The following is a 10,908-nucleotide window of genomic DNA, read 5'->3' as shown; positions in this document are numbered from 1 at the left end:
CTGTGGTTCACCAGAGAGGCTGCTTTCACCCAGTGACATGTGGCTGGTAGAGATGTATTGTGGTGAATGGTGCCTCTGAAAATCATGGAGCTGCTTTTGGAAGCATGACAGTTTTGAGGGAGGGTGTCTTTTATCTCATTTCAATTCTGAATGTATGAAGTGCCTGCCTCAGCTCTCCCCAAACCACATGCTTGGCTGTCCTTGGGTGTTCATGTGGGATGGAGCTGAGATGCAATCACACAAGTTTCCCTTGTGGTGTGGATCCCTGTGATGTCACTATGGCAGGAGGAACTTTGTCCTGTTTGCAGCTGAAATCCAGCGTGGCTCTTTCCCATGTGGAGGAATGGCAATAGGAAAGCATTGTGTCTGTGAAAGTCTCTGTTTAACTCTGTGTTTCTTCTCATGACTCTGTGTAAGTCTTGCCTCCAGAACCTATGGAGAGGTTTTCTTCTCTTCCTAGTTAAAACTACCTTCCTGCAGCCTGCCCTTGGGGGGTTTGAGCTGTATGCCAAAGACCACCCAGGCTTGCTCTTGTCCTACTGAAGCATAATAGTGGGCATATGGCTGGCAATTCCATGAAGGATAAAAACCCATAGGAAGTATCTCCTGCTGTTCTAAAGATGCTTGGTAAAAGTTGGTAAGGTGTAAAATTAATTGTTCCTCTTTGAAGTCATCCTGTGTGGGATCTTAAAAGATTCTGCAACAGCCTGATTAGCAAATATTATTGCAATTCCAAAATAAGATTGTCTGTGGATCATTCTGTGGACTACTGTAATGAAATCATCTGGTTCCAAAGATGCTATGGAGAATTGCAAAAAATGCTGGAGTTGTTGGGATAACTACTTTAGCACAGTACCAGCTTCATTTAACAAAGTCACCTTGGTTCCTTTAGAACCAGTGGGTCTCATTTTCATTATCTCCTTTAAGTGAAGAGTTTCTCCCCTGGGTTTTGTGCTGGTTATTTCATACATGTAACACAAACAAGGAGACTCAGCCCAAGATTTGTGGCTTAGTCAGTGCTCTTGGGGTGGTTTGGCCAAGAGAGAGTCCTCATAAAGCAACTCCCTTTGTCCTTAGTGGGAAAAAAAGTGTTTATTTCTATTCCATGGAGGTAGAATGAAATGTTTTGCTTGGTCTGTGTTGCAAGACAATATACATGTTATTTTTTTTTTTTCCTCTGAGGATGTATTTTATAACTGGTGATTAGGAAATGCACCCAAGCAGCAGGTACAGCCAGGCTGGGCCCTCGGGCTGCTGGTGCTGTCAGCAGGTTCCTGGAGAGATGGTCATGAATAGTCAGGGATAGCAGAAAGTGCAATTAAACTTTTTATAGACTGTAGCTGAGTATCATGTTCTTGTCCTTATGCTCATGGAGTGAATCATAGAAATCAATAGAGGAAAAAAAGTTCAAATTAGCCTGGTTTCATTTGCATGCAGAGTTTTAAATTTACTTTTGGAAGAATTTTATGTTCAAGCAATATTCTTTAAATACCAAACTTTTGGTAATCCCAACAGGAAGACCCTGGCAGCGTGGTGCCCAGGGCATCTGTCCAGTCACAGGCTCTGTGTTCTCCACACTCAAAGACAAAAGCACATGGCTGCAGGACACAAATGTCAGTTCATCCAACAGCATTAACTTAATTTCCTCAGCACTAGCTAGAGCTTGAGCACAAATTGAACAAGGGGAACCTGTGCAGGCAGCCCAGCATCAGGCAGGCTGGACTGTTTTTGAGGATATGGACAGATCTGTGTAGGACAATCAATTTACTGCAATAAATCGGTGGGGTTTTTAAAAATAGAAATGAAATGTCAAGTGTCATGAAGTCTGAATTAAGGAACTTGAAATGGGGCAGGTTTTTATCTTTTGTATGTCTGTGACTCGCAGCAAACCTCAAATGACCTTTTGGATACCAATATTTTTATCTGCTTTGACTGTTCATAAGAATGAATCTCAACATTCCTTTTTTGATATTTAAGCCATAATTGTAAAAATTATTTGAATTTATTTAAATAATAAATTTTATTACTAAAAGGTCTGTTTATGTGATGGTCTGACTAGAATCTGTGTGGGGACAGCTCTCTTTGGACTGAACCAAATGGTAAAAAAGAAAATCAACATTAACTGCGAGTTTTTGGCAGAGAATAATTTTTTATATATTGATGTATTACCCTTCCCTGTTTGTTGGGAGGCTTGGGGATTTATTGTTGGGTTTTTGTTGGTGGCTTTTTTTTATTAAAGTGATCTTATCATGCACTATAGAGGTACCATGCTTAGGTACCTATATGGCACAGGGTGTAAAAAGGGTGAGAGAAAGCAGTGACGGACATACCTCTGGGTGGGTGATTTGAAGAGCTTAAGAATTCAGTTTAGGTATTTTGGAAGAAGGACAATACAAACCCAAAACATCATTGGAAGAAGTTGACACTGATCATCCTTCAGTGGATGGTAGAGATGCTTCTGTCTCCTGTGCTCTGCTTCAGAGGTGTCCTGCAAGATTTTCTGGTTCTGGCTGCTCCCACCATTGCCTCTGGCAATGGGACAAAACTCTTGAGTCCCAAATGCTGCCTAAAGGTGTTATTTTTTGTGAGAAATTTCAAATGGATTACTGCTAACCTGGAGAGATTTTGGGAAGGCACCTGTACAACTGCTTTTGAAAACAGAACGAGTTTGATTTAAAACAAACTGTTTAAACAATTTCTTTTTAATTACTCTTATTCATCCTTTTCATTAAACCATTAAACTGAGGGAGTCGGTCTCGTGAGCCGCCTCATCAGGCTGCGGTTGGGGGCTTCCTTGGTGTCTTCAGCAGGGTGAGTTTTTGTCTTCAATATAATGCAGTCGTGCCACTGCGAGTAGACGAGCGTGTGCGTGTCGGATCTCCTCACTTTGAACTCGTACAACCTGCCAGGCAGCAGGTGGTTGATTACACACGGGTTGGAGATGACTTCCTGGGTCCGACCGTATCCTGGTTCTGTCTGACTGTCATCTGTCACCAGCTTGATCTCCAGCTGCCATCGTTCCAGGTGGGACTCTTGACTCTCAGTGAACCACTTGAGCTGGGCCCAGGTCTGGCACGCGAACGACTCTATCCGATCAAAAATCGGTGGCTTCTTCGTGTAGAGAGAAAAAGTGATGGGAGGGTGTAGAGCACCCCCGAGATGTATCTGTGACACCAAACTGTGCTTGACGTGCAGCTTCCTTGGCTCTTCCAAGGAAATGAGCTTATTGAAAAACATGGAGAGCTTGAGCACTCTCTTTATATTCAAGTCCCACTGGGAGAGGAAATCTTCTACGTCACAGATCTGTACGTAACGGCTCAGCTCCTCACGGCCTCGTTCCAGCTGTTCCAACAGCTCTGTTAAAAGTGCCAGCTGGATTTCAGTCTGTTTTCTTCCCACCTTCTTGATCTTCTGGAGTTGGCAGGGGTTTGCTATTTGCAAGATATCGGCAAAAATCATCATATTGTTCTGGTCTCTCACGCACACGTGTCTGGGCTCAAACTTCAAGTAAAAGTAACACTTCTTCAGAAGATGAACTTTGTTCCAGTGGTACTGGAGGTGGTGGGGGTTCAGGTCAGAGCGCAGGAAATCCAGAACAAGGTTTTTGTTTCTCAGGTACTGCTTCATGCTGGCATTGTCATCCTGTTCTTCTCTGGGTGGGGTACTGTCCGGAGTGGTTTCAGATTCATGCAAAACCTTAGCCATGTTTCCAAAGCTTGGGTGCTGTGTAGGAAAGCAACAACAAAAACATTAAGAACCAAAGGAAAAGCAGCTGGGAGGGAGTACAATCATGGCTGTGACTCTTCTCTCTTAATTAAAGCTTAGCTTATAAAGAACTGTCAGACTAGATGTAGTTTCAGAGGAATTTTCCTTTATACTTGTCTGGTGTCTAATGTTTTGTATCCTCTACTTATATGTGTTCCAACTGGTCTCCCTCTACCCGCCCTTGAGAGGTTCTACCTCTACTTAATAGATTCACTGACAGGAACTATTCTCTGATACACTCTGCCAAAATTTCTCCCTATCTTATTATCTTGTTTCATTCTAATTAGCTGCCTTTGTACTCCTGTAAGCAATTTCTTTCCATTCTTCTGCCTCTCTGGAGATGCCTATTTTTCTCTCTTTGTAATCTGCCAGGCTGTTGAGGTTTGAGGCCCATCTTCTCAGCCAGTTCTACATAATCACATTGGTGATTCAAATTAACCCTCTGCCCCCACACGAGCTGGAATGCAGCAGGCAGAACAACACACTCCACCAAGTGCCACCTCACGACAGCTTCCAAGAGGAATGACAGCATTTTCCTTGCGCTTCTACCTTTACCAGTGGATTGACAGTCACAACCTGACAGTGTTTTCTGTGATGTGCTGCTTTCCCTGTCTTTGGGTTTAGTTTGAATCATCTCAGACCATGAGGTCTACTTGGATTTTCTGCAATGTACAGCAAGAGGATGACACACATGTAAAGCACCTCTAAACAGGTAACAGTTTGCTGTGGGGGTCTTTAGGCAGTGGTTCTTGCAGCACCACTTCTGCTGGCTTAATCTTAGCTGTTTACAGGGTGTGGAGTGACAGGACAAGGGGGAATGGCCTCAAACTAACAGAGGGCAAGATTAGATTGGATATTGGGAAGAAATTCTTCCTTGTGAGGGTGGTGAAGCTCTGGCACAGACTGCCCAGAGAAGCTGTGGCTGCCCCATCCCTGGAAGTGTTCAAGGCCAGGTTGGATGGGGCTGGGAGCAACCTGGTCTACTGGAAGGTGTCCCTGCCAAGTCAGGGCATTGGAATGAAATGAGCTTCAAGGTCCTTTCCAACTCAAACCATTCTGGGATGATTTTATATCTCATTTACTGGCAAAGATATGCCCTGCCTGATGATGCCATCTGTGCCAAGGTGGAAGGTGTTTCTGTGTTGTTCTTTAACCAAAGTGCCTGTGGCTCACACAGCTTATGTACCACAAACAGCAATTAGCTAAATAAATGCCTGTGTCCCTGTTGTCAGTGATACTGTAATGAAAACCCAGATGGATATTTAGGTGGCTTTCACAAGCTGAATACACTTGATTTGAAAACAAAATAAATATAGCATTCTGAAACCAAGATCTAATTGGGATATCTTAATTCTTACATGCCCTGTAGAAGCTAGATGGGGAAATCTACTTAACAAAGCAATTTTTCTTGGCCTCATTTTCCCTAAATTCATAACAGAGCTAATAACACTTCCTCATAGGAATTCCAAGCATTTGTAAACCTTTCAGCTGTCTGGCCCTGAGCTGCACCACAGTTTATAGTAAGTCATTCATATGCAACTTTATCATCCAAGAGAGCTGTCAACTGAAGAAAAACAAGCTGTATTTCCTTTTCACTTTTTTCTTTCCACAAAAAATCCCGACCTAAACTAAAGCAGTGCCAGTTCCCGGCATCGTGTATGAAGCAGCAGGACCAGCACATGTGCCAGGTGACATTCCCCACTCTTGGAGGGATTTGGCTCTGCTGAGCAATGTGTTTGCCCACAGACCGAGCTGTCATTGTGCTTATTTTCCCTTGCTTTTCCCCATGTTTTTACATCCCTATTTTTCCCTCCTGCCAGGGAGGGCTGGCTGCATTCCCTGCTGATCTGTTTGCAGCCGGGAGGAGCTGCATCACCCAGGGAGAGGGCTCTGTGTTCACCCAGGCTGGGCTTTGGAGAGGTCTCAGGGGCACCAGGGGCTGCCCCCTCGGGCCCTGGCCCACCTTGTCACATCCCAGGAGCAGTGTCCAGGTGCCATTCACCCCCGAGAGCAGTGTCCGGTTGATATTCACTCCCGGGAGCAGTGTCCAGGTGCCATTCACCCCCGGGAGCAGTGTCCAGTTGATATTCACCCCCAGGAGCAGTGTCCAGGTGCTGTTCACCCCCGGGATCTGCGTCCAGTTGCTATTCACCCCCGGGCGCAGTGTCCAGGTGCCGTTCAGACCCCGGGCGCAGTGTCTAGGTACTATTCACCCCCGGGAGCAGTGTCTAGGTGCTGTTCACCCCCGGGAGCAGTGTCCAGTTGCTATTCACCCCCAAGAGCAGTGTCCAGGTGCTGTTCTCCCCCGGGATTTGTATCCGGTTGCTATTCACCCCCGGTATCTCTGTCCAGACGCTCCGGTCCCGGCGCGGCCCCGCCGGATCCCCCCGCGGCCTGGCCCGGCCCGGCCCGGCCCCGCAGGTCGCGGCCGTTGCCACGGCGACCCCTCGGCCTGGGGAGCTGCGGCCCAGCCGGGGCACCCCTGGAATCGTTCGTAACCCTGCCCTCCGTCACCCACGGAGCCGTTTGCCTTGGAAAGACCATAAAGCTCATCCCATTCCACGCCCTAGCCGTGGGTAGCGATGGCAGTGAATCCCGCTAATCTCCTCCCCAGCCGCTTCCCCCCCTGCCCGTCCCCCGGACCTTCGGAGGCCTCAGGCTCGGTGACCCCGGGCGTCGTGGGAAGAGCGGCTCTGCTCTGCCCGTGCGGCCGGATGTGCCCGCGGCGTCTGCGGAGCGGTGACACGGCGGTGACACGGGCCAGCACCGCTGCGCTCGGTGCCCGCCGCTGCATCACAATGGCACCGATGGTGGAACCGGGGAAGGTGGAACGCTGCGGGATGGAACCGTGAAATCACAGGTTCACAAAAGGGCTGGGGCTGGAAGGTCACCCCCTTCCACCCCCCTTCCACACCTTACACTAACCCAGGTTGCTGTGTTGCCCTGATTTTTAAAGATTTTTTAAGCCTTCTGGTGTTTACATTCTTGTAGCAAACTTTCTCACACACTTTCTGTAAATAACTTATAGTTTTGCATTCTTTTATGGAGGAGGAGAAATTTATTGGACTGTTGGTAGGTCCAGTGTCATTGGAGAGGTGGCACTGTCACCCGCCAATCCACTGTCACTTTTGGAAAACTATAAATGTTGGAGTCAGAAAATAAACTTCCCTTTTCTTTACCTTGAGAGCAGCATTGTGTGGCTTGTGTTATTCTGTGTCCTATAGTGACATTGCTCCAAGCCCTGTCCAACCTGGCCTTGGACACTTCCAGGGATGGAGCAACCACAGCTTCTCTGGGCAGTCTGTGCCAGGGTCTCACCACGCTCACATGGAAGAATTTCTTCTTAATATCCCATCTAAATCTCAGATAAAGCCCTCTGGACTTTATGACATTGCTGCAAATTGGGAGAATCCTGCAAAGTCCTTTTGGGGAAAAATCTTGCAATTCCTTCTGAGGCCAGACACCAGCACTTCACTCTCCACAGTGAGACTGAGGCTGTTTCACACTGTCAAGAGTTTTGTTAAACACATAATCCTTATAAAAGAGCTGTGTTGAAATAGGATATAAAATGCTCCATTAAGTGCAGTGAACTTCCTTCTGGGAAGGAAGGGATTTTCCTGCTCTGCTTTCCTATGGGACCTGGCTGCCCAGTCAACTGTGTTGCTGTGGAGAGGAGATTGGCTGGTCTGGTTCAAGATGGCAAGCTCCACATCACAACTGGTGAACTCATCAGCAAACTGGTCAAGCCTCTGGGGCTGCAGGTGCCTTCGTACTCCCTGTTATTAAATCTTTGGGTCAGGGCTCAGCCTTAATGCTGTCTGGTGTGCTCAGCTGGAGCATCTCTGCTAAGCTTTTTTAATTGAATGACAGGCAAGATTCATAACACCAGCCCTGGGCTCCTGCTCGAACATCAAGGGAGGAGGCGATGTGTCATTTTAAGAAATCAATGCATCTTCTCAAGGCAGCCAGAGCTTACGGTTTCATTTCACAGCTGCCAAGAGATTAACTATACAACTGTCAGGTGTGATCCTCTAACAGACAAGGGAGATAACAAATATGAGTGAAAGCAGGTTGGTACCTTTGTTTGGAGAGGAGGGCCAGCAGAGATTAATATTTTATAATTATACAAAGTTTCTGTGGGAAACGAATGTTCGTGCTTGTGTCATGGGTCTTGATCCTGCTGTTTGGATGGTGTGTGCTGGGAAAAGGAGCTGTCCCTTCCAATCAGCCTTGGTGGTCTGAGGGTGTGAGAAGAGCCCTGTGGAGGTGCAGCTTACCCTGACTCCTGCTCCAGCTGGGCCCTGTGCCAGATGCCCGAGGAGGAATCATGGAATCATAGAATCACAGGGTGGCTTGGTCTGGAAGGGGCCTTACTGCTCATCTCATTCCACCTGAGCACAGCACAGTGCATGTTTGAAATGGGCTTTATTGCACTGAGAGACTTGCATTGAGCTTGCTTGTACTTCTATTGCCATAAATACTAACCTGAATCCCAAGTTTAGCGTGGAAAAAGGGAATCCCTTTGGTTGCCCCTACCCTGAGCTGCTGGCCAAGCTGTTTTCTTGGTTTTAGGGATGGGAGAATAAACCTGCTTAGAGTCTGAAGCTGAAATTTTAGTGTTTTCCATCCCTTTGCAACAGGGATCAATTCAGCCACAGGATTTTATAGCCTTCTATGAATGTCTTTGAATTAATACACATACAAATGTGTTTGAAGGCTCCAACACCATGTAACCCTTTGCCCCTCTCATCAGCTGAGCTGCCTCTGTGACAGAGCTGACAGCCACTGTCACCCTTTTGTCACTCTGCCTGTTCTGTCCACAGCATCAAAATAAAGAACTTGTTAGTCCTGTCTGAGATCAAGATATAAGCAGACAATTGATTTTCCTCCTTCCTCTCATTAGTGAGTTCTGACACTTAATAAAACATATATTACCACACTCAAGGTAAGCAAAACATCCAGATAGTGCCTGTCAGAGAAGGCTGGGAGCAAGGATTAGTCTTTATGGAAAATCAATAGCTGGAACAGAAAAATTGGCAGAACCCAAATTAAAAGTCACTGGCAATTTCTGTCTTCATATTTCACATCTGCATTTCTGAGAAAGAGATTTGCTGTAAAGGTAACAACCACAGAGGCAGGGAGGACTTTGTTCCTGGTTCCTCTTCTGTTGTTTCCAGGTGGTACCTGGCAGGTGGAGGTGGGTGCCAGGTTTGGAGCAGCTCTTTGGGCAGCATCTGGTGCAAGGTGATCCCTGTTCCAGGACAGAGGGCTGTGCAACACTGACCTTTCTGCTAGAGGTTGTGTCCCAATGGCAGCACTGTCATTAAATCTCCCAGCACCACCTCCTCCAGGGTGCCTGAGTTATCCCTGCAGCCCCAAATCTTACCCATCCTTCATGATATTCACCTGGCTGCGTGGAAGCAGGATTTTCAGAGCAACATAAAGGCTCCAGCCCCCATCATCACAAGGGTATGACTGATTTACTCACTGCTCGCTCCCAGTTTCGCTGGTGCCTCAGATACCTGAAATAAATTATACATTCCAAATATATTCCAGCTCTAAATCACAGCCACACATCAGTGAACTCGTGGTGTTCGTCAGACTCTGATTCAGAGGCTCACTTTGAGAAGGAAGAGGAATTGAAGTTTTCTAAGGAACCCGGGGGAAGCAGGGAGGGAATTGCTCCCGTGGGATGCAAAAGCCCCAGCTGGACCAGGGCAGGAAAGAGTTAATTGTGTCCCCGAGGCAGCAATTATCTCCAGCTCATTACACCCACTAATGGCACCCGAGGAGGGAGCCCCAAAGCCTGGACGTGCCAGAGTTTGTAGTGGCTGTTTGTCAATAAATTTGGGGGGTTGGAGGCTGGTTTGGGACAAAAACCTTCTCTGGTCTGAGCTCCGCGATCACGCAGGGCTGAGACCCCCGGATTTCCTCAGGAGCATTTTCCTTCTAGGCTCTGCTTTCTTCCCCTGCTGATGGACGGACAGCCCGGACAAGCCTTGGCACCAAAGGGGACCCCTGGGGTGGACACCGCCTCCTTTCTCCGGCGGTGACATTAATTTAAGCACGTGTGGACATGAGAGTGGAGTGCCCGTCTGAGCCGCAGGCTGCGGCGGGGCTGGGTTATTGATGATCCCGCTCAGGGAGATGGAGCGGGGTCAGGGGAGCTCCTTTATCTTGCTGGAAGCTCATCAAAAGCCCGTTCGGATCTCTTTGTGCTGTGCTGAGCTTTGCAAGACAGACGTCCTTGAGCGTGAGTTCAAGGCAGGTTGTCCTGTCCCGGATCCCATGAGACATTCTTGCTGGCAGCCTCATCCCAGCAGCGACTGTGATTCCCCTTTTCCCAGGAAACTTCCCAAGGGAGTCACGTTTCCTTGGATGTGGAAGTGGGAAGCTTGCTGAGCCTGCAGCTCTGTCCCCATGTCACTGCTCGGGTGCAGCACGCCGGGGGAGCTGGACGCCTGCCCTCCCCAGGGAATGGGGCACGGACACAGCTCCGAGCATTGATCCCGCTGGGATCGCGCTGCCGGCACGGCAGGCAGAGCTGCCCTGCTGTGATTTATCGCCCGGCTGGGCTTGTGCTCCCTCCCATCTGTCTGGGCTGCCGTGTCCCGTGGATAAATCAGCCTGGAGCGTTTGATCCCACAACAGCCTACAAGCAAGGGGACTGCAAACTGCCAGGGCAGGAGCAGGGCAGGGGCTTTTATTTCTTGAATGCTACAGTGATTTGAGGAACATTTGTGTGAAGGGCCAGGACTGGGGCATGTCTGTACCTCAAGGAGGGATTGAGGCTCACAGAGAGATAATGACCTGCTTGGGTTTGTGGACAAGGGGAGGTGAACTCTGCACAGCCAGTTTAGTGCCCTCACTGATTCCCAAAAAGCTTTTCAGGGAGGCACGAGCACCTTTCACACAAGCACAGACACTGGCCCTTCCTGGGTTAAACAGGAGTGTCTGTGGGGCTGGATCTGTGCAAAGGGAGCAGAGTCAGAGCTTGGAGTGATGTTGGGCTTTGATGTTGCCTTGCTGCTCACAGGGATGCTCTCCCCGGGGCCTCAGGCTGGGGCAGGGGCCCTGAGGGTGCTCTCCCCCGGTCCTGAGGCTGGGGCAGGGGCTGTGGCACCCCATGGCTGTGGTCTGGGG

The 10,908-nt window shown here is 48.3% G+C and overlaps 1 protein-coding gene across 2 annotated transcripts; it reads right to left on the bottom strand.

Annotated features, from left to right (window-relative positions):
* Nucleotides 1-1,140: 1,140 nt before the first annotated feature.
* Nucleotides 1,141-6,732, bottom strand: FNDC11 (fibronectin type III domain containing 11). Of its 2 annotated transcripts, none has more exons than XM_026796006.2 (2): nt 6,409-6,732; nt 1,141-3,723 (listed from the first exon to the last, which is right to left on the bottom strand). In XM_026796006.2, the coding sequence occupies exon 2, from the start codon at nt 3,703-3,705 to the stop codon at nt 2,737-2,739; it is 969 nt and encodes a 322-aa protein (XP_026651807.1). In that variant the 5' UTR covers nt 3,706-3,723; nt 6,409-6,732; the 3' UTR covers nt 1,141-2,736. The 2 variants fall into 2 exon arrangements, with proteins under 2 accessions (XP_026651807.1, XP_026651806.1); XM_026796005.2 differs by lacking the exon at nt 6,409-6,732 and adding an exon at nt 5,729-6,389.
* Between the last annotated feature and the right edge of the window lie 4,176 nt (nt 6,733-10,908).

The sequence above is a fragment of the Zonotrichia albicollis genome, chromosome 17 (assembly GCF_047830755.1).
Source record: "Zonotrichia albicollis isolate bZonAlb1 chromosome 17, bZonAlb1.hap1, whole genome shotgun sequence".
NCBI classification, from domain to species: Eukaryota; Metazoa; Chordata; class Aves; order Passeriformes; family Passerellidae; genus Zonotrichia; species Zonotrichia albicollis.
Note: the sequence above shows the minus strand (reverse complement) of the source record. Positions and strands in the feature narration are given on the sequence as shown.

What these genes read in the sequence shown, in the direction of transcription:
- FNDC11 (XM_026796006.2), bottom strand. Translation starts at nt 3,705, where the DNA reads ATGGCTAAGGTTTTGCATGAATCTGAAACCACTCCGGACAGTACCCCA.